Source organism: Mastigoproctus giganteus, chromosome 3, assembly GCF_048544385.1.
Source record: "Mastigoproctus giganteus isolate SK-2022 chromosome 3, ASM4854438v1, whole genome shotgun sequence".
NCBI lineage: Eukaryota > Metazoa > Arthropoda > Arachnida > Uropygi > Thelyphonidae > Mastigoproctus > Mastigoproctus giganteus.
In genome coordinates this window covers 71,055,336-71,080,001 of record NC_143577.1, presented here as the reverse complement: position 1 = coordinate 71,080,001, position 24,666 = coordinate 71,055,336, and the positions used below count along the sequence as shown (strand labels likewise).

The 24,666-nt window shown below is 35.1% G+C and overlaps 1 protein-coding gene across 1 annotated transcript in view; it reads left to right on the top strand.

Annotated features, from left to right (window-relative positions):
• LOC150088074 (putative carbonic anhydrase-like protein 2) overlaps positions 1–24,666 on the top strand; it is a 277,372-nt gene that overhangs the window by 148,461 nt on the left and 104,245 nt on the right. The window contains exons 6-7 of the mRNA XM_090370006.1: positions 9,815–9,916; positions 14,109–14,175. Coding sequence (XP_090226132.1) covers positions 9,815–9,916; positions 14,109–14,175 — 169 coding nt within the window. The remainder of the gene's footprint in view (positions 1–9,814; positions 9,917–14,108; positions 14,176–24,666) is intronic.

Sequence of the window (24,666 nt, the reverse complement as noted above, 5' to 3'; positions counted from 1 at the left end):
TACATCTTTTTGTGGAACACTACGAAGTCCAAATTCAATATCAATTACGCATTGTTTTTTTGGCAGCTTTCGAGGTGGTAAATTATAATTTAATCCTTTGGATAAAAGTGAAATCTGGTCCTGCGATAGTGTACACGAGGAAAGATTTGTAACCTGTTGATATGTCGGTTCGTTGGATACTGGGTGAGGGGGTGTTCGTGAACTAGCCGACATATTCTGTGGTAGTGCGTTATGTGTCTGTGGGGGGGGATGTCACCCAACTCGTGTGAACTTGGTCGCAAGCTCGCGACAATGTGTTAGAATTCGCATGAACGTGTCTTGAACTATTCGATAATGTTTGCAACTTATTAACGTGTCTGTTTTTTATCTCTGAGGCTTGTGCTTCCCGTCGCAAATCTATGGAGGTCTTCAATACAGACCAATCGTTCGGATGTAGATAATTTTTTAATTTATCGCGAAGCTTCCTAACCTGGGAAAGGTATTTTTGTTTATCCGAATATCGAGATTTTAAGGCAAGCTTAACAATATTACGTGATGTCGCCAGTGATAGTTGTTTTATGCCTGAAATTTTTTGATTTAAATTCACCCTGGCAAACTTCGGAACGATGTTGTTTTGAAGGCAATATTTTAGGAAAGAAATATGGTAACTTTGGGCCGAGTACCTTAGTGTAGATTTAATGTAATTTTGTACCAAGCCATTCAAAAAATCTCCCATAATTGTGTGTATCGATTGTATACTACTGGAGAGACAGGAAGTGAATGAAATAGTCAATAAGAGTTTGGAAATTAATTAGATAGTATGAAATTAATTAGATAGTATGAATAATATGGAAATTAATTAGATAGTATGTAATACTCAATTGAGTATTACAGCTCTGATTCATACTATCTAATTAATTTCCAAACTCTTATTGACTATTTCATTCACTTCCTGTCTCTCCAGTAGTATACAATCGATACACACAATTATGGGAGATTTTTTGAATGGCTTGGTACAAAATTACATTAAATCTACACTAAGGTACTCGGCCCAAAGTTACCATATTTCTTTCCTAAAATATTGCCTTCAAAACAACATCGTTCCGAAGTTTGCCAGGGTGAATTTAAATCAAAAAATTTCAGGCATAAAACAACTATCACTGGCGACATCACGTAATATTGTTAAGCTTGCCTTAAAATCTCGATATTCGGATAAACAAAAATACCTTTCCCAGGTTAGGAAGCTTCGCGATAAATTAAAAAATTATCTACATCCGAACGATTGGTCTGTATTGAAGACCTCCATAGATTTGCGACGGGAAGCACAAGCCTCAGAGATAAAAAACAGACACGTTAATAAGTTGCAAACATTATCGAATAGTTCAAGACACGTTCATGCGAATTCTAACACATTGTCGCGAGCTTGCGACCAAGTTCACACGAGTTGGGTGACATCCCCCCCACAGACACATAACGCACTACCACAGAATATGTCGGCTAGTTCACGAACACCCCCTCACCCAGTATCCAACGAACCGACATATCAACAGGTTACAAATCTTTCCTCGTGTACACTATCGCAGGACCAGATTTCACTTTTATCCAAAGGATTAAATTATAATTTACCACCTCGAAAGCTGCCAAAAAAACAATGCGTAATTGATATTGAATTTGGACTTCGTAGTGTTCCACAAAAAGATGTATTTATTCAACAAGTTAACCAAGTAGTGAATAACATAAAAGAAACGCGACTTCCTAAATTGAATACACATGACAGTTCAGCTTTACGAGAACTTCGAGAAAATAAGGACATTATTATACAGAGGGCAGATAAAGGAGACACAGTGGTGATACTAGATAAACATGATTATATTAATAAGTTAGATTCAGTGGTGTCTGATACCTCCACTTATCGTGAAGTGGACCCGACACTGTTTACCAATTTGGTAAATCAATACAATAAAACGTTAACCACATATCGTAAAAACGACTACATTACTATGGTTCAGTTGAAGGAATTGAAGTCCAGAACATACAATATTCCTGCACTTTTTGGTCAGGTAAAATTACACAAGCCTGGATTTCCGATTCGACCTATTGTTTCCTACAGGAACTCGGCATTTTCAGCCTTAGCCACACATGTATATAACATTATAAAACCTTTTAGACAGGTTATACAATTTGGGATTAAGAATTACGATACATTATTTAATAATCTTAAAGACTGTAGACTCGGCGACAATGACAATTTATTCTCATTAGATGTTACCTCATTATATACGAATGTAAACGTTGAATACACATTAGATATTATTTGGGATATGTTAAATAAAAACTCGACACCGATTAATTATACGAAGCTGCCTATTAAGGAAATTTTTCACTTAATTAAACTATTAGTTGAGGCTAACTACATCACCTTTCGAGACAAGGTGTACAAACAAATTTTTGGATTACCAATGGGTTTGAGCCTGAGTGGCTTAATGTCAGAGATCTATCTCTCAACGATTGAGCAGATACATTTGACACCTTTTCGTCCCCGTATCACATACTATGGGAGGTATTTAGACGATGTTCTAGTTATTACCGATAGTAGTACTATCCAAGACATTTTACATTCGTTTAATAATATTCATTCTAGACTCAAATTTACATTGGAAAGGGAAGATACGGATACAAAATCATTAAACTTTCTAAATTTCACGCTTACCCGGGACTCGAACAAAATACAATTTAGCATCTATCGAAAACCCACAAACACCGGTATGCTTCTACATTATAATAGCTACCACCCGTTCACCTACAAAAGATCGATTATCTTTAATCAATTTCTAAATGCCTATAAATATTCAACGACGGATTCTGCTTTGGACTCAGAAATACAAATATTAACTAGCAGATTCTTGAACAGGGGTTATCCCATTAACACAATAAATCGAATTAGGGTACAAGCTAAGGATAGGATACAAAATACTGCACCAATCAACAATAGTAATATCAAAAAATACTTTATTTCTGTCCCATACGTTGAACAGTGGCACAAACAGCTTAACAGATTCTTTAAAGATACCGAATTTAAAATTATAGCTAGGCCTATACGGAAGTTACACACTATACTGAACAATCGCTCGGTTCTTTCCGCGTTCGCAACACAAATTAATGATCTAGTATACAACATTTCTTGCGGTGATTGCGACTCGTCTTATCAGGGTTCGACGCGGTTTTCTCTTAATATTCGTGTAAATCAACACGAAGCCTCAGTTCGTGCTTCTCGTTCAGCAGCGTCAGAATTAGCCTTTCATGCCATTAACGAAAAACATACTTTTTTATTTAACGAGGCCAAAATACTTAACGTTCAACGTAATTATACGCGACTATTAATTGCAGAAACCATTGAAATTAAATTACACGAGAATTCTGTTAATGTTCGGCGGCCATATTTGATCTCCGATGCGTGGACCTTTACGCGCATGCGCGAAGACACATAATCACTATTTAAGTTGCAGGTTTAGCCTGATTCGGTGATTTTCATTCCTGTGATCACGACAGTCGGTCGAAAAGCATTGTCAGCTTCAGGAAGGAAGATCGTTTTGAATATTTTCGTTATTCTTTTAATTGCGTTAATTTGAATTTTAATTGTTTTGAATTGATTTTGAATTGTGTTAAATTGATTATTTAATTATTTATATTTTACTTTAATGGACCGGTAAGTTGTCGATTTTTTCGTTTTTATTTCTGGAGGGTATCATACGGAAGTGTTCCACGTACTATATTGAGGTAAACTCCTCTTATTAATTTACTAATAAGACAAACTATATACGCAATATGGTCTAAGTCGCTGACGAGCCTAAAACCTTACACAAACCAACACTCATTTATAATCTTTCTCTTACAATTTACATTATAAATATTACATTGTTTTAGGCGCACCAGAGACTTAGGCCAGGTCTTTTCTACCGGTGTGGGGAGGACGGCGATTCTACCAACCGTGCTAGCCATGAGGGCTATAAATATTAGTTAAATGTATTGCGAAAGTGAGAATCATAGAAAGAAATACAGGACTTACATTTATTATTCAAATTGTTGGATATAAAGTGTTGCTATAGGAAGAATGGAAGGAAGTGGTATAGAAAGGAACAAAGTCAATCAAAGGGGGCAACAATACCTTCGTAGAAGTAAGAGCCCAAAAGAACATTATCATAACACACCACGCCACTATTCTGTTCTTTTTTAAACAAGAGCTTTATTTGCGCAATTCGGATTCTTGTTGCTCTAATATCAATAATTAACTGAATCGCCTGGTCAGATGAAATGATGCTTCGTACCTGAGGACTATCTCCAAGTTGAGATCTCAGTGTAGTTTTCTTTTTTCTTTTCGATTATCTTTAATTTTCTCTTATTTGGAATACATCAGGGATTTTAAAGAAAAGTAAATGCTCTTCAGATTATGCCGTTGTCTTGTGGAATTTAATGAACGAGTAATGAACGAGCTTTGACGAGCAATTAGCATGGAGTGGGGTAGTTTCTTTGTATGCGAGCACAGAGATTAACAACAAAAAGTAATGGGACTGATTCAGAAGAGAAATAGAAAATTAATCATTCATTAATGATCTACCGTGCTCGAATATTATTTCACAACGAGGTCGAGTTAGTTGGTATCGGGCAAGGATTTTATCTCCTCTAAACTCTGGTTTTTCATCCAGCAAACACCAAACCGATGGCAGAATACAAACAAATGCAGACAATATACTAGCCTCTCACAGAGATTTGGTGCTTAACTGACATCGCCATCACTACCATTCTGTTCGTATACGTTTTCTTTCTTTTAGATAAGAAGTAATCCGCCTCGTTTTGGGATACAATTTCGGAAATATCATATGAAGTTTCGCTTCATATAATTATTCCAACAGCTGAAGAATAATGGGCCTCTATGAGGAAAATTATAGGTTAATATTATTAATTGATATTGTGTCGAGATTATCTGAAACTGCAATTTATACACAACTACTGTAATCTCTTTCCGCATTTATTGCTGAAGAGAAACGTGATTTTTAACAAGTGTCCAATTACTGGCAATATTTTGACAATAAGCGAAGCAAAAGGTCAGCTAAATAATCTGATGCTTTGGATACTGGTCATGCAAAAGCCTTTGAGATTATTACTTATGAATTATTAATATATAAACTGAAGCAATGTGGAATACTGGAACCTTTATTTTCATAGATTCCAAGTTATCTTAGTAAGGGATCGCTGATATCAACTGGACAGGAAATTAATCTAGGAAATAATTTCGTAATTGAGTTGTCCCTCATAATTTCAAATTAGTGCTGCTGTTGATCGCAATATCCATTAACGATGTTGTTTATATCTTAAATGATTTTTATAGATATCCTGTTTAGTGTATCCAGCTTACTGATTGTTTAAGACCATTCATCATTGGGCTAACCTGTTTATCTGGATACTGCAATTGAGAACGTCTGTGTTTGATTGCGCAAGTGAAAGCTTGGAAATGGCAAAATTGTGCAGAAAAAATTAATTAATATGAAAAACAATCTTGAATATCACAGTGGCACGATTGAGCCGCAGTGCTTTAGGTTTCACTTTATTCTTTGAAGGGTAGAAGAATGTTTATCGATTTATAGTTCTTTCACATACCACGACTCGATTAACTTGTTCCAAGACAGTTTGCATGGCTTTTCCCTTCCTGAAACTCGAATTTCTTATCTTGCGCAAAGCAAGATAACTACAGATTGCACATAAACATAACATACTGACATCTCAAAGCCGCAGTTGCCTCGGTCCTTATTCTAATTGAATGGAACAATTTGAATTGCCTTAATATATTAGTACAATTGACCTAGCTGCATCCTCAGCTGTTAGCCATATGTCTTATTTATTCTCCTCTGAAGATAATTGTGGGGCTTCGGATAAACTTTTGATCCGTGTTAAGCAATATTAATTTTCTAAATATCCAGCTGACGTTTAATTAATGTTATTATGTATATAAAGTGCTTAGCATCATAATACACAGCCATTTCTGAATAAACAGAAAATTTTTAAGGCGGCATCGTTTTAGGTTATATCTCATATTGTGAATGCCTTCACAACGAGTTGCCATGATATTGCACTACTTCGAATAAATAACGCTTCACCTAAGGAGAAGACTAGTGTTACTTATTCTCAGATAGGTACCACCACCCAGACAGCACTGTTTCAGGGCTTTTTATTAATGTATGTGAATATCTACTCGAATATCCACTTGTCCCTATTAGACTTAGAAAAGCAAAAAAGGTAGAGGGAAAGTTATAGTAGGAGTGGAAGAGGAAAAGAAACAGTGTAGAAGAATGAAAGGGACAGTAACTCCTTCAACTCACACCACTCAAAAACTCATAAACTCCTCGAATAGGCAACGCTTCCCCAGTGGAGAAGGCTGTTGTTACCTATTCTTGGAAACTCCGGACATCATCAAGCTCCCCCTAGCAGCACTGTTTCAGGGCTCTTTGGCCCTTCGTCAGTGAGTGGGTAGGTACCCAAGTGATGCAATGATGGCAAAAACAGTTATGAAGTATAACTCCACAATATGAGAGATGCCTGATGGTGTATGATGTATTTAGACTAAGGCGCATTTAGGGCTAGAGCCTCAAGCTGCGAACAAATTTAGACTATGTATATAAAGTGCTTAGCATCATAATACACAGCCATTTCTGAATAAACAGAAAATTTTTAAGGCGGCATCGTTTTAGGTTATATCTCATATTGTGAATGCCTTCACAACGAGTTGCCATGATATTGCACTACTTCGAATAAGTAACGCTTCACCTAAGGAGAAGACTAGTGTTACTTATTCTCAGATAGGTACCACCACCCAGACAGCACTGTTTCAGGGCTATTTGGCCCTTCGTCAGTGAGTGGGTAGGTACCCAAGTGATGCAATGATGGCAAAAACAGTTATGAAGTATAACTCCACAATATGAGAGATGCCTGATGGTGTATGATGTATTTAGACTAAGGCGCATTTAGGACTAGAGCCTCAAGCTGCGAACAAATTTAGACTATGTATATAAAGTGCTTAGCATCATAATACACAGCCATTTCTGAATAAACAGAAAATTTTTAAGGCGGCATCGTTTTAGGTTATATCTCATATTGTGAATACCCACTCACTGACGAAGGGCCAAATAGCCCTGAAACAGTGCTGTCTGGGTGGTGGTACCTATCTGAGAATAAGTAACACTAGTCTTCTCCTTAGGTGAAGCGTTACTTATTCGAAGTAGTGCAATATCATAGCAACTCGTTGTGAAGGCATTCACAATATGAGATATAACCTAAAACGATGCCGCCTTAAAAATTTTCTGTTTATTCAGAAATGGCTGTGTATTATGATGCTAAGCACTTTATATACATAGTCTAAATTTGTTCGCAGCTTGAGGCTCTAGCCCTAAATGCGCCTTAGTCTTAATGTTATTATTAAATAGATTGGTTTTGTTCACTGGTACTCAAAAGCTAAAGAATAAACGCGAAAATGTTTATTCGAAAATGCCGGAGAATAATAATCAACCGTCACTGTATTCTGCAATATTATGGGGGGAACTAGTATGACAGAAACTGCTTTCAACTCAGAAAAACAGCAACATAACTTTCCATTGGAAGTATTTTTTAACCAACATCTTGTTTTCCTTAAATGCCTCCACAACCTGAATACCAATTCCTCATTTAATGCTTTCAGTACATAAGCTTGTCGAGCTCCAGGATCTCCGGACCTCTTTTCTCCCAGCTTTCTGTACGATTGAAAATAACTCTGTACTCCTCCACTTCCATGTACCGAAGTGCGCCAGTCCCAGAACTTGACAAACATCCCTCGTATTCATGTAGGCGGGCATGAATAATAATATTTTGACCAAAACAACCCGTATTCTTAATGTTACTATTTGAGACTGTCAGAAATATATACAAAAGGTAAGTAAACAATAGGGTGTTCACAGTTTATATTTTCAATTCGATGTATATAACCATACATCATACAAAGAAGCTTTCAATTATTACTTACATGATCTTGCAAGTGTAAATATTCTATATACGACACAAAATTCAACTGACTGGAGAATAACTGCATTCTCCCAATATTCATGAACCAAATGATAGCTGCAGATGCAAATGACGTATTGTTATATGGTTTTCACATTCAGATGTTCTGCTACGATCCGGAAATGCAAATAAGGATTGCCAGTGACATTATTCACGTACATGTATATTTATCTTGTGAAGTATGCTCACTATAACAGAGATCATATCAGATTTTGAACTTACGCCAGTCGAGGAAATACAATAGTTCACTATATATTTTATATTAAAGATGCTGGCAGTTATCGTCTTGATTATGTTTACTTTATAATGTTTTCTTTTGTCATTATCAGTAAAATAAATAATTCTATACGATTTCCATAGAAAAGGTCACGCTTAACAACTTCAAAATTTGAATAAAAAGAATTGTTATATCCAGATTGTTATAGCCAGATCTTTTTCAGGAATATAAAAAGATCTGACTTGGCTCTTTTCATTCCAGAATAAATTAAATTTCTGACATCGAAGATGATTATTATAATCGTGTAATTTGAATAGTTTATCTGAATTCCTTGTATAGTCAAATAGTCTACATATTCTAAGTATATTATACAGTCCATTTTTATCAGATTATATATTTAAAAAAAATGGTACAATATACCAGAATAAATACGGTATATGGGAAAATATTCCAAATATTCCTTCTAAGCAAGCCTCCGTTATGATTATTAGAATTAGTGGAGCTGATAGCTCTCCACGTCTGTGATCTACAGATAGGATAAAAGACTGAGGGTCGTTTTATATATTTGTATGCTTGACTAAGAAGCTTACCATAAGAGATAATACATAAGTTAAACAGAGGACTTAGAAAACAGTTCTTAATTGAATCCTTTAGCACTAAACCTTACTCCTTTAAAGGTGGATAAAAGCTTCGGTGGAAAAAAAAAAAAAAAAGAGCACGGAAAATCCATGGAAAAGTACCTTTTAACCCAAGTTTTCATGCACTCTGGACGCATTTTAGGTTTGCATTTTTTAAAACCTCTGCTCCTTTGGGTGTATTCATATACGTGGGTTCCATATCTCCAAACATTAATGCAGTTCCGCTCCAAGAGGAGTAGATGGACACGGAGTTAAAAGTGCACATAAAGTGGTCAGTATCTGTATATTTATTGGCCATTTCACTTCTATACCAGATGAGAGTCGCATTTCGGTTACGTAAGTGTAGCTATAAATAATATCGCATAAAAATTGTTGTAACACAGTGATAATAGCAAACTTCATGAAGAACCACAGTGACCATTTTTATCACGTTCCTGTGGCCATCTTTATGTCCTCATCCATGGCAAAATGATGTAAGTGTGATAAAAGCACATTACGAATCCTAAACGTGAGTTCTTACAGCGAGTCGGTCAAAAATGCTAGTCAAAATAAAGAGAACAGCCGAAAATCTGAATAGGATATTTTATTAGTAAAATATGGAGTCTTATTCGAAAAGATTCAATGTGACGTTGTAAATTTAATCCTGGTAATCCATTTTCATGATTTATATGGCTGGAGTTCATATAGTACCTTAGATAAGTGCATTAACACACCTAGGGGCCTTTGTAGCCAGTCAAGTTTAAAAGTTTTCTTCTAGATAGGTCATCTCATGTAAAGAGGAGTAATATTTAGAGATGAGACATAAGGAGATAACTGAACTGAGTCTTTTATTTGTTATTCAGAAAATAAAATGTATGTATTGTTATTAGACACCAGTTAATTTTTTTTCTTACAGCTTCAAATATACGGTTATAATTCGGATCTTTACCACAATATCAGTGATGCCCTCTCTCTGCAGAAAACTCAAGGTTTAGTAGGAATATCTATACTTCTCAAGGTAGGTTTGCATAGGTTTAGTATCATTGTATTTCCTTTCTGAGTTTAGTATACACTATGTCAAGAGAAGTATTGGGAACCGAAGAGCAGTTTCGAGATCAGATTTTAGACTGATATAGCGCCTCCTTTAGCCTGAAAGTGTTGATCTCCCTGGGCGAAAACCCCTAAGTGTTTTTTTTCGATTCGTTTCATGGCAATTCTGATGAGCTTAGATCAGGACCATGAGCAAGCAAGTCCATCAGTATCACATTATTCCCACCAGCCGTCGCGAATTGAACTTTGTGATAAGAGTCATTTCCCTTTTGAAAACCAGAAGTTACTGCGCTATAATGATTTCTTTCATAAGTGGACCGATGGCGCGAAATATCCAGAAACTGTTCGGAGATCTCTTTCAAATTATCTCCCAGGTAAAAACCGAACTTTGACTTAGGGGTTTCGCTCACGGAGGGCAACATTGCTTTCCACCTGCGAGCTTTGAGATGCTCCAAGTTCATTCTACACCAAGTCCTGCCTAATGGCATCCCACAATCTGTCCACTTTTAAATTCGATTGTAAATAATACTGCTACTTTCTGTCACTTTATTTATACCACGATGCTACTCCCTAAAATATATGCATAGCCAAACAGTATTTGCATGAAATGTTCTTATTCATTTGTGTCTCAATGCAATTAGCAACAGTATCTACAAGTGAGTTTTATTTGATATATGTTAAACATTTCAGATGAGCAGTAAACTTACACAAGAGTTGTGTTAATGTTAAAGAAAGCTCTAACTCCATCTAGAGCAAGAGACATCATGAATCTGACTGACAGAAGAGCTATCATTCTCCACCATCTGCCTTGAATTTCATTGGCTACAGATGTTATTGGCAGTTACCACTGATAAATAAAAATCGGTATAGCAGTATTTCACGTTAAAACTAACCTTCCATTAGATAACATACGGCTTTTTTAATTTATTTTCCTTCAATTTCTAGTAACCTACCCTTTTATTATTAATAGTATGGTAATATTTGATTTGGTTATTTTATATTTAAAAACATAATTTACAAAACGTATACTACCCTTTAAGAAACCTAGCCTTTCTTTTATTTTTATGTGGCAAGTTTTGTGTGGTTAGGTTATTTCATGTATAGAAAATATAACAGAAAACACACAACTACGCAAAGTTTGAGAGCTCAGAACTAATAGCGCTATGAAAATTATGACAGGTGATGAAGAATGATAGCTCTTCATCCAATTAGATTCATGACGTTTGATGCCGCAACAGGCTACTCCTGATGACATAAAGAGTCTCTTTACTTGAAGTTTACCCAAAAGCCATTAATGTTTTGACGAACTATTTGCATTATATCAAAAGGTGAATACAGAAATACCCCAATCAACACACAGCACACGTAATTAGCATACACTTTAAAAACGAGTAGTTGAACTTGCCCTCCTCTGAAAGGGGATACTATTACTCATCTTTTCAGCCCTATAACGTAATTAGTCAAACAGTTGTTCTTAATCTCTGAAACCACCCAAAGAAAATGCGCCTTGGTGTATGTAAAGTTTTTTTAAGTTTATAAAGAATACGCACGCTGGAAGCTCGTACCCTTTGATGAACTGTTATATTAAAGTTGGACAAAAAGTATTTTATCCCCTGTTTGCATTTCTTATTAAGTAAAGCAGTCTTAAAAACCGTACAGTCTTTCCTGAGCTAAAGCTATCAGTTGAAATACTTGAAGGGGTTTAGAGATACGAGCGGATTGACTAACCGTTTCTTGATGAGACATCAAACATTTTTGAAATTTAAAATATGGTAGGAGATGTCGTGATAGTTTAAACCTAGAATTTCAACATTTATCTTTTCATGAAACATTGGCAGCTGATAATAAAATTTAAAAATTGGCATTATCAATTCCTGTAGCTCACCTTTCGGGATCATAACAAAACCCACAAATTCTTCCCCCATCGTGTGATGGATAGTGGTAAAATGCTGATCTGGCAGGTTTACAAATCAATCAAAAAACCAATTTTAATATTTATTTTGATTTTTGATTAAATTCTGATTAAAGTTGATGATTAAATTTCAATTCTAATTTTAATTAAATTGATTAAAATCGAATTTTAATTTTACATTTTGACCTTTCTGGAAAAAAAATCAAATTCAAAATCAATCTTCAAGTTTTAATATTCCTTAAGCGACACTCCACAGTTTATAGAGTGTAATTAAGAATCTCCTTATCATATAGTAAAACTAAGTCAGTTCATTAAGGTTGTACTTGTGATTTATACCTCAGTAGTGAATAGCTGACACAAGTAACCAATATATCACTGCCAGGGAGGCTTAAGAATGGCAAAATATGTGGTCGAAATCAAATATCTTCGGAGTGCGGACGGTCTGCAACTTTTAATGAACATCGTTACATATTTCATGTTGCTATTCACCGGCTTAATTATCACCAGCTAAATAGCGACCAATATGCTCTAAACACGTGTAAACGTTAGTAGTCGAGATAAATACGACGGTTGACTTTTAGAATTAATGATCGTGTCTCTCCTGGTTACCAAGCAAACTCTAGAATTCGCGACCATTTTAAACGTTTGCAAGGAATTTGTTGATTAATGGAAAATGAGAATGATTTATATTTGTAGCAATGCCAATAGCCGTTTCATGGCAGTTTAAACTGCACTGAACAATGCACATCAACTTCTAATGAGCCCAGCGATGCGTTTCGTATAAATTTTCCACATTGCATTTGCACTAAGTATCGTTCAATGTCTGAAATATGAAACAAATCGTTTATCTTCATTGTACCGAAATACTGAAATGTCCCGAATTTATTACCTAAAAGAGGGATTGGGTGAATAGAGAACTTCGCTTTGTTTATTTATATAACGGATTTTACATATGAGAGACTGACAGTCAGATTTATTCCTGGCTCTGCTGCTTTCACAATATCGAAGATAACACCCCTTAACGGATTTAATAACGCTACAGAAATGACCGATAATTGCCACTGGGATGATTCGATAAACTAAAATGGAGGGCATTCTGCGGCTGATCGATTATTATAATCACAATATTGATGAGTATTATTGGCAAATATGCGATCTGTGAAGCATAAAATGTGTTAAAATGACTTTCCCACTGCAATTATAGATGGTTCATAAAGTGGAGAGAAAAAAAGCAGAAATTTAGCAATCTTAAACGATGCGGAAATATTTTTAAAAAAAAAATTAAATATTTTCTACAAATTACTGACTACCAAAGCCAGTGGAAGTGATTAAAATCCATTCAAGTATAGACTTCATTGAGTAAAGTAAGGACCCGATGCTTTAGAAAAGCGCTTAAAAAAGTTTTCCCAAAATAAAGCAAGAGAAAGCGAAGAAACTTGCCTAAAATTTTAGCTAGTACACATATAACAGTTTTGTTCTTTTTACAACTGCTAGTGATCTTTCATGAATACATCTTGCACGATTCTAACAACAATTACTTATTTAGTTGGTTAAAACCTAGAAGGCCATGAAGGTTTCTGTGAAATTCTCTGGCAGTCCAGACTCGTCCAGTGGAAGCTTGAAAGTAAAGCAGTCACCAAATAAGTCAAGTGGAGGAGGAAGTCCTCAATGAAACTAGCTGATATAATCATAGACCTCACCCGAAAAGAGGTAGAAAGATTTTTTGAAAAGGAAAACCTCGACTTTTTTACATGAGAAACAGAACAACCGGCCTGTAAACCTTAAAAAAGATGGCTCCTGGTCCTAGCTGCCTTTTCCAGTAATTTATGTGCAACTGTATTGATAGTAAACTGTTACAATATTGTTGTCCAGTAACATCATTCCTGATCATTCGAAAAGTCCAACAGAATGAAGTGGTAAACTGAAGTTTTAATTTTGAACTATTATGAATTTAGAAGTTTAAATAAAAAAAAAACTTTTAAACTTAACTATTAATATGCTTTCATCAAGCCGTGTGAAAGTACGCTGTATCTTGCAAGTGTTTAAAAAAAAAAACCCGATATACAAAAGTTACTTTATAACCATATGTTTATGAAATTAGCTCAGTGAAGAATCTAAGCGATTCCAATTTGGGTCTACCTGAAGTTATTTAGTACTAAATTAAGCCAATATTTCGTAGTACATTAATGAATTTAAAATTGTAGCAGGCAGTTTCTTTATTAATTTATATTTTATTCCTTTTTTGCAGATTGGCGAATCTTCAAACACAGAACTAAGAATATTAACTAGCCAGCTTCACAAAATTATCCACAAAGGTAAGGAATTATTTATTAATGTAATCTTTAAATTCAAATGAATATCTTTGGAGGATACAATTTAAACACGTACAACTTCGTAAATCTGTTTTCTGTTCCAGTCTAGAAATGATGATTTGCTTGATATGAGGATTTTAATCTATTCAGTTCATCTGAGAGCATTTTAAACTTTATACTACTTAAGTAAATTGTCATCTAGCTTTTCTGCGTTAGAATAATTTCCGAGTTGAAGTAGTAAAACCAAGGAAAGTGCATTTTTTCAAAACTAGTGCTGAATACAATTTAAGTCGACTTAAATACATTTTAAATAATAAGTAAGAATTAGCAATTAACTTAATTGAAACACATGGGGGCGCTTAGAATAAAGTAAAGGAACTTATAGTGTTCAAGAAACTGGATTTTTATTAAAGAAATTAACGTGTGGTTCAAAAAGAATCTATACTGAATCATAGAGTTGATAAATGTACTATTAATGAATGTACCTTCGTTCGATTTCGATCATGGAGAGATTTTCTACTCGCACAAGATCGAGAACCAACTACTTGGTGCTAAAGCTTTGGCTTAACTTAAATACAAATACCGTTATCCACAGTTTTGCTTAAGATACTAATATTTTTTCAAATCGCACAGCAACATCTGATATATTTTTAAAAATCTGAGATACTACCAGGCCAAAACCTGTCCCTATTAAGGCTACCCAAGACCGAACTTTTGTTCCTATTGTTGTTGTAGGGTTTTAGGAGAATTAGCGACTAAGATCATATTGCTCCGTGTATATTGTCCGTAAACTGCTTGTGTTATGGTCGTTTTTCTGTTTTCTGGACGGAAGACCGGATATTTCGGCATAAAAAACCACACTATCTTCACCTGAGAACGACTAACTCGGCCACGTTGTGAAAAAGGCCCATAAAAATTTCCCACATCATAGATGGGACTCGAATTCAGGTCTTTTCCACCTGGTGTGGGGATGACGGCGATCCTATCAACTGTGTTACCCACGACGACACGAAACTTATAAGTCCATGAGTATTGTGTCCAGATATTGTATTTTCTGGACCATTTGCCTGTTTTGATGGACGAAAAACAGCTTCCATGGGGGGAGGGGACCTTGTTTACCACTCCTGAGACTGACAGCCACTTTCCTCCCGGCGTGGGGAAGACGGTGATTATAACCACTGCACTACAAGGACATACGAAATTCCAGCAGGCTTAAAAAGAAACAGCTGTCCTGGTAACATCCCACAATATCTGGGATTTATAGACCCAATATACTGACGTTTCCTAGCCTTAGTTTCTCTGGCGCTTAATACTGGCACATACATAAGCAACGCCGGCCACAAGTATGGTCAACTGGTTCTTTCGAACATTGCCCCGCGCTCAAATAGTCTAAATAATAATAGCATCCTCCTCTTTTCTATCAACGATTCTACCACCGTCTTAATGTCTAGTTACCCACATTATCGTCACTAGAAGAGGACTTGCGCGAGTCGACTTGAAAATTGCTAGAAATAAAGCCTATACTTCATTTTAAATGTGTATGTTTAGTTTGATATCGAACATACGACGTTGTTAAATGTAATGTAATTTTTATGTAATACTCACTTTAAGTAATATTTGTAACTTCTGGAGCTAAGGAAATAATGAGTAATGAGAGCAAAAAACATTTCTTATGACGACATCATTAATGACTTTGCAGCCAAAAGCGCTAGAAATATTTTGTGATTATCTAAACAGTATTGTGCAGTAATTGCTTTAATAATATGTAAATGTGTGTGATTATTGATTCCTATTATTATTTATTGATGTTCCTATTTTTGAGATGACTATAATTGTTAAACAATATATTATTCGTATTTAAAAATTGTTCAGTATAATATAAAATTATTTAATTATTGCTTACTGTAAAATTTGAAAAAAAATAAAAAAAATCATTATTACAAAATCAACCCGTATAAGTTTTGCACAGGGCTCTAGGGGCCCGCAAGTAATTCTTGGTTTTGAGGATGGCCCAGGTAACATAAGATAATCAAGTGTCTGAATTACTCCTGTCTCATCATAACGAGCAGTTCCCCTGAAACCTTGAATTCTCCTCAGTGATATTAGCAAAGCCTTTTGCACCAATTTTGTTCAAATGTATTCCATCTTTACAAAATAGAATCCTTCTACATAGTACGGTATTTCTCAGCTCACCCACCCCCACCCTGATGAAAATTTCCCCTCAAAATTGGGAAAGCACAGATTCAACTCAAAAATATTTCGTCAGCTGGACATAGCAGTTGATGTCGATATAGTGAGTATGGAAAATCTTCCGCGAGGAGGTAAAATTTAGCAAGGCTTGTGCATGGTGAGTATCTAAACATCTAACTGGAACAAGAGCAAAAGCACATGCAAATTTCGACTAAACATCTGTAGCAACTGAAATAGAATGAAATAAGTTCTGATCAGCTTTGATACCTGACTACATCTGGGTTTTCTTCTTCACCCACGGTGCAAGAGAATTACTATGAGAATAAGTAAACTGGACACACCCTCTAAAAACAAAAAAAATCACGACTGATTTCTCTGGTCGAGGGGCGGGGAGATTAATGGCTAATGTGTACTGGGATAACAAAAGATAGATGTTATGTTCATTGATTTTCTTACGGATTCAATGCTGATTACTATTGAAGTCTAACTCAGTCTCTTGGCTTGTTTTTTCGGACTATTAAAAGAGTTTTAAAAAATTTAAATAACGAAGTCACTAAATCCGTGTGGTTACGGTTCCAACAGTAGCCATAACGCTTCTTTGGCAAGGGCTTTAAGGTCTTAAATAACAGAAGTGATTAGATAAAGATGATCTTCATAAATATCAATATTTGTTATTGTTGATACCAGTATACCCAATGAAATTTAATTTTAAAAATTTCATTCACATTTGAACCACTTTCGTTTATTTTAATTATGAAATTGCTGTCTTGGGATTGAAATTGAAATGAAATTAGCTGTATATCTGAAGAGGAACTTAAATGTCGAGTTCTATTTTTTTCCAGACTTCTTTACCGGCTATTTTAAATCCAGAAAATTAGTCGAATTTTGTATAAATTGCACAACTCCATTTTGATATACCCCTCAGTCGTACTTTATTCACTTGTAAAGTAGTGTGAAGATGGCAATTAGTACTAGTCGCAAGACATTATCCGACATCAGCCATAATGGAAACGATTTCTAATATTCTATTAATTCTCAAGAAATCCTTTCATTTCCATCAGCGTAAAAAAGAAGGACCATGGAATAAATTTTCAAAACAGGTTCTATTTATCTGGTGTTTCTTTTTATGAATTTGGGTATGCCGATTTCGAATATGACATTAGCTTTGTTTTTGTATATCGTCAGTGGCTTACTCAGAAATGACATGAAAAACAATACGAAAAGAACATATCAGACTTATTAATAATGTTAAACTTCTTTACAGAATAGTGTATTAATCTTTGCAACAAGCAAACAACAAGCGAAAAATTACAATTCAAAAGTGGAAACAATCCTTAGGCTTATCATTAAAGGCTTTCTTAAAAACGTACATTTGAAGGTCGTTGTCTTTTTGTGGTCAGTGTGATCATACCGGAACAAGAACCGCATATAGTTCACCATCAGAGCTTCATTCCACCTTCCTTGGCAACTCCTCTTCTTTGGCAGTACATCCTGGTGGAATCTCTTTCCATGCTCTTCACTAACATCGATCACATTTGAAAAAATTCAGACGAAAGGAAAATAATGAAAGCTTAATTGAAATGACTGTCTAGTATTTAGTTCATTATCAATAATTTTGTGTTCCAGTTCTTATGAAGCCAGACTGTGCTTAATCTTTCACTTTTGCATTAGACTATTTTGGAACCACAGACTGTACATGCTTGAGGATGTGTCGTCTTGAGGACCCACTGCTTTAAAAATTGTTTATCCAATTCCAAATTGTTATGGAGTGGTGGAGGCAAGATTTTTATTCTTTCAACCAAGGGGTTGTTTACTAAATTGTGTGCGCTAGACTGAAACTCAATTCTGACAGCCTATTCTCCTCTCTTCTCCTGCAGTGCCGGTCTACTGCCCTGTTGGCAGAGAAAGCAAGGTAATTTAGTGAAACCACTTTGGAAAGCATTATTTTTGTTACGTGGTGTTATCATTTCAAGGAAAACAGTTAAGAAAAATTATTAACAAGAAAAAAATAAGCGCGAGACACTTTTACAGCCTGTAGCTCTTTAGACCGTTCAAATCACTTAATGCAGCAATTTAATGTGGCATGTATGCATATTTAAATATTTATATTACCCTATTTATCCTGCAGAAATTTCTGTTTGGCCTAATTTTCTGATCACTGTTTTTGAGAAGGAAATTAAGGAGGAATCCCTTTCATGGAAATGTAGGAATCTGTTAATCTCGTTGACTATTAAGAGAACAGCTCTAAGAATCGTGTGTATATTATATGCTCATCACCTTCTCCAGGCAGTATAGAAATTAATCCGAAGAATCGAAAGTTAAAGACTTGCAAAAATATTACAAGTCCTTAATTTTTCAATTCTTCTAGAGGATTGGATTATATTTCTGCCTTTTAATAAAAACGAATGGGAAAAGTTACAAAAAGAGATAAATAGACGGGTATTTTTCTCATTGTGTAAAATATCCTCATATTTATTCTTTCAGAATGTTTCAAGGTATCAAAGAAGTAGTTAAAAATTCTCTAGTTCAAGCGATAGGAATAAATTTTTGATGCCTAGGTTGGTTTTTATTCTCTATTTCTTTTAACTCTTCTGGCCTCCATCGTACCGAGAATAAACGGAAATTTACTTATTGAATTGTGCTTCACTCGAATGCTATTGAATAAACACTAAAGCTTTTCATCCATCTTCGTTGCTTTTGTTCTAATTCTTAAATATGCTTTGGCGGATCTGTAATGTGCATTTTAGAACGTAAACTACTTAATGGAATTAAGTTTCACCTACGGTATCCCATATAAACTCCTTCGTTCATACTTAATAATTCAATCCTTATTTTTTATCTCACAATCTGCAATTCGAAAAGAATTTTACGACTACTGTTTCCTTCCTATTAAAAGTGCAGATTAAATTAGCTGGAAAAGTTAACCCTGTCGCCCAGACAAAATACGGTAGTCTTTTTTTAAAGCTTTTAAGACTTATACCGTTAGTATTTTTGAAATAGTAACTGCCAATTTGGAAGAAATCATGTCGAAACTTTTTGTGGCTTTGAAGTCCTGAGGTGCATTTATCTTCGGGTAACATTGAAACTTCTATCACACTGTAATTTTCAGAAGGCATCACAAAGTACTGCATACTAACCTGCGAATTATGTCTGATCTATTCGTTCAAAAATTACCTGTAATTCGCTTCGTTCGGGTTACTTTTTTAAGTACTCAATTCAGTATTTGCATAATTATACACCTGTATGTACGTTGCATCGGCAGTTATGCACGTAAAAATGGTACGTTTGCAATATATTTAAAGAAAATGAATATCCTCAATTAAGTAGTTTCATTCCTCTCACGTAAAAAGGAACAGAAATCTGATTAAAGGGAAAACGACGAATGGCATAAAACGTGTATAAAAATTATATTTGTCACGCAGAAAGTTTAAAACATAAATAAAATAGTAGCACAACTTATTTAAAAATTACCTTTAATTTCCATGAAAACATGAAATTTAAAGACAGTGTTGCTTGGCCAAGTAATCTGTTTTCCAATATTTTATTCGATATTCCTTTTAGGAATAAAGTCAAACCAGATATTATATTTTGATCAGTTCCTTATAGTGGGTAGGAGAAATTTGTGTCTATTCCTTTTTTAGGGCGGTTGCTACTTCATTTAGAACAGGGACATATTGGCTGCACCCTGATCCTACTTTATAATTCCTTCCATAGATGGAATTATAAAGTATTAGATGGGATTTAAGTCTGGGCTCTCGAACACTAAAGGTCCATTTCAAACGAATTGCCATGTGTTGGGCAACACGAATTTGCCCAAGGTGTGTACAACTAGGCATTGATGATTTTTGGCGCTATGACTAATGATCTGTGTCCAAACCACGACTCCTTCCTCCCTATGAGCGCAATACGCATGGTATTACCAAGGAATTCTCCGCAATAAACACTCCATCTTCTAATTTGGAGACTGTATAACATGATTCATTGCTACAGCGACCTATTTCCATCGTAGTACACTCCAAGTACGATAAGAAAGGCGCCACTACAACATCAAATTACAAACGACGGCTGGCGTTCGATTGAACAAAAACAATGTACCGTACCTTAGTCGCAGCGAAAGAGTAACTTATATTAAGAAGAAAATTGAGTTCAAAATCTCGATTCTGGAAATAAATCCAAAAAGCAAAGTCCAACAACTCGTTTGGATTGCCGAGAGCGGACACAAACGTTTTAATGAATGATGAAAAAAATGGAGCACCTTTGGGTGAAACGGGAATATCATATTGGAGTTGACCAATACACTCCTCTTCTACAGCTTAACTGGCGATTCCATTAAAGGATGAATGGACACAAATTCCTGCTGTCTAAGAGTAATTTATCAAATGTGCACCACGACGAATCGATGCTGTCACTGGGGGTCAAAGGAAGGCTTTCGCATTATTAATTTGTTCATTAAAACTTGGATTTCCACAATATGATAGTGGCCACACTTTTTGAATTGTAGTTGTTTTAATGTTTTCTTTTTTTCTGCATGTTTTTCAACGTTAAAAAATAGTTTAAATAAATCTTAAGACATTGTGCTATAACGAATTGCTCCTAATCGGAGATTCGATTGGTGGCGATTCGTCTTGATGTCAAAATGTGACATCACAATACAGCATTCATAAATCCTTACGGAAACAGTAGTGGGCAATAACTCCACCTTTACAAATCGATGCATTGATTAAACTAAAATACGTGAATATAATATTTTTACACCGAATTCCATTTACTTCCATATATTATGCTATTGATGATAATTATTTGAACTGGAAACATAAGTAATCGAGTATTATCTGAAGAAATTGCATAAAGTAAGTAGATTTCTAATGACACCATAAAATATACCTATTAACAGCAATCTAATATGGCGTACTATTGGCCACAATTTTTTCCTCATTCTTAAATGACATCTTGCTTCTCTTGGGACATAACACTAATTTATCGTTTCCATATCGAGCGCTTTTAATGACTAACTTGGTCACTAGAACAGCTCCATTATGCGATATGCGTGGTACACTTTTCTACGCTGCCTATTCTATAAAGGACCAATTAAAACTTAGAGCGATTGTTTATTCCATCAATAAAAATATGACAGAATGGAATGGTGTCTATCTGGCAGACAAATACAGGCGCACGCACGTACACACATAGGCACAATGATCTCTATGCATTTTGTTTAATCAGTCGCTATGAGAAATGCATGGTCTAACGCGCGCTAAATAACGACCCATTAGACTGACATACATGACAGAGCCTTCTGTTAGAGCGAAGCGATGCTGAGCCATTAAGGAAGTAATTCGCTCCACAGTTTTCTGATGACGGCTTGCACCGCAGGCCCAGTTTGGAGTGCGTCCAGCGACTAATTATGTTGTCGACAAGTTTCAGCATCCAAATTTATGGAAAATAGCAAACACCAAAATGTAACACAAGAAACAATCTGCATTATTTATTTGGAATGAGCCCTTGTTCACGCAGGCGAAATATTATAACGGAAGAAGATGAAATCTGTTATTTCTGGTGTCAAAACTTTCTTGTTAATGGTACCAGCGCTCTTGGTTAATGTGGAAATTTTAACAATAGGAAGTGTTAATCAAATATTTTACTGCGATGGGCTTATGTTGAGAAATCTTTAAGAGAGTTCTAAGACCTGCCCTGGTCTGTCTTCTTCTTCGTAAAGGAGCTCAGATATATTCGTGGTCAGTCAGCCAGCCACCTCTAATTACTACTATCACGATAAAAGCAATCTTAGCGTATTAAATCTTTAGAAAACAACATATTTTTACAAGAAATAAATGTATTTGGAGTTTTCATTTCTGCTTACCAATTATTTCATATAAATTCATTATTTTCCGCGTTGTGGTGTTGAATGCCGAGCAAGAGATTTTCTTATAATTTCAATATTTTGATAGGAGGAACACTATAACCACTAAATATTACCTGTTAAATAATAAATAAATATAAAATTTGTATAAACATTGATAAAATACAGATAATTAAAATATTCAAAATTTAATTAAATATATATTATTCAAATTTAATTAAACTAAATTAGTTACTTTTAATAAACGAAAAACATCTGGCTAATTTATTTTAAATGTATAATTTAACAATAACTCTGTTATTTGTAAATTTTTAATTTTTCTGAAGAATTCAGCACGTCCACGCAGGATATTTATTCGATATTCCATTAAATGCATTCTTTCCACATATTTTTATTCACTAAAAATATTTTATACTTTGTATCGGAGACTTTGTACTATATTTGGAGTAATTTTCCATCGGAGCAGTGCTTTTATTAGACTATGCAATACCAAGGTAACTCGTGATGATGATGAAGATGAAGCTATTCGGTACCTGCAGAGTAAAGTTTAGAGCTCTCGTAGCAGGAGGCATTATGCTGTAAATCTACATTAGCAATCACCTTTAATCTGATTACTTAAAGATTTTCTTTTTCTTAATACGGAAGATTAAAGAATTCCATCCATATTAAAGATTGGAACAGAATAATTTGTGAATTGACCGCTACTGAAAAATATCGGATGCCTTACTTTGGTATGGATACGCATGCGTATTTAAGCAACCTGTACGCTTACCTTTATACCCCTGTATCTACTGAAGTAGAACACATATTTAGTAACCTGGGTTTTCTAAGTACAGCGTTTTTTTTTAGTTTTATTTAATTTAATTTTTGACTTTATTTTGATTTTGTTTTCATATTGAGCCTAGTTATTTCTTCGTTCGAAAAAAAAAGGGCTTCTTATTAGACTCTACATTAGCCTATCTTTCAGAAGTGCATCATTATTGTTTCTCTCCGGGAGAGAAGTTGGCAATAGTTTTTATCCCGAAAGAATTCCACTCAGATATTTTTGTTTAAGCATAAACAGCATGCGCATAAAATTCGTGCGATTACGAAGCCGAAATCGTTCCACTCCATACGGACCGAGTCCCCTACAAGAGGCTTACATCAAATCAGAACGTCAGGGGATCTAGTGACGAAGAATAACGCGATGGAGGCAGTACCGACGACACACTAAAGTCCTCTCGAACTAGTTTAGTGTATGTATGAGTACACATCTTTCCCGTATGGCTTATTTTTCCAGTAAGGAAACTTCTAGAAAAGTTTGGAGTCTTATTATTTACTGGCTTTCGAAGGAATGCGGAATCATTATTTTTTTATTTATATATATTTTTTTCTTATTTGGTTTTGCTGTGGAATTTCCTCATCTTAGCCCGAAGGGCTGCTTTTTTTTGCTTCTTACCTTTCCATGACATTTTCATAAGAAGCAGCAGCATCCTTCCTTCCTGAAAAAGCAGGATTTTTTTTTAATGTTCTGAGACATATCTTTAGGTTCTTTTTTTAGAGAAGAATACACCCCGCAGTTTCATTCCCACGCCCGACTTCTCTGAACTTGTAATTCGGTAAAAAAAGACTGCAGTGATTTTCTTTTGAAACATGAATGGATTTTTAATTTTTGAAGATGTTAATTCTCAGAATGTCTGCTTACCAGAGATAATTTCTGAATGGCCAACAGTTATTCAAGTGCGTATTCACATCCACCATTACAATAATATTCTTGTGGTTTCTACCTTCTACACTCTGTGGCCATTTTGAAGTATAACCGTATTTATTTCTATTAAGTTCTAAACTTCATAATTCTAAGATCGGACGAATTGAGTGATCCGGTTTCACTTTATCTTACGTGGACAAACTAATATTCAAGTGTTTTTTTTTTTTTTTTTTTTCCCCCCCTACCTTGAATTGTTGGGTTGTTTTTGAGTTGTTGGGTTTTAGGAGCATTGGCGACTAGAACCATATTTCTCCGTATGTATTGCGTAAATTGTGTCTGTTCAGAGGTCGATTTTCTGTTTTCTGGATGAAAAACTCGAGTTTCCGGGAGAAAAAAACCATGATACCATCGCCTGATGCCCAATAACTCATCCACGTTGTGAAAAAGGCCCATAAAAATTCCTCCTCGTCATTGACGGGATTCGAACTTAGATCTTTCCACCCATTGTGGGGAGGAGGGCAACCCCACCAACCGTGCTGCTATACGCGAGTGAAACGACTGTAATTTGAATGCAGCCCAAATCCCAGTTAAGCACTTGCTGAAGAATGTTCTTTAACCTTCTGGTGAGATTTTTATAGGATTACTCCACTTTCTGACAATTAGAAAGAGCAAACTTTACAAACTTGTAGGAAGATTTTAAAAGGGATTGAGGCTAATGCGTGATTATTTAATAATCAGTCTGTAAAATGATTAGTCT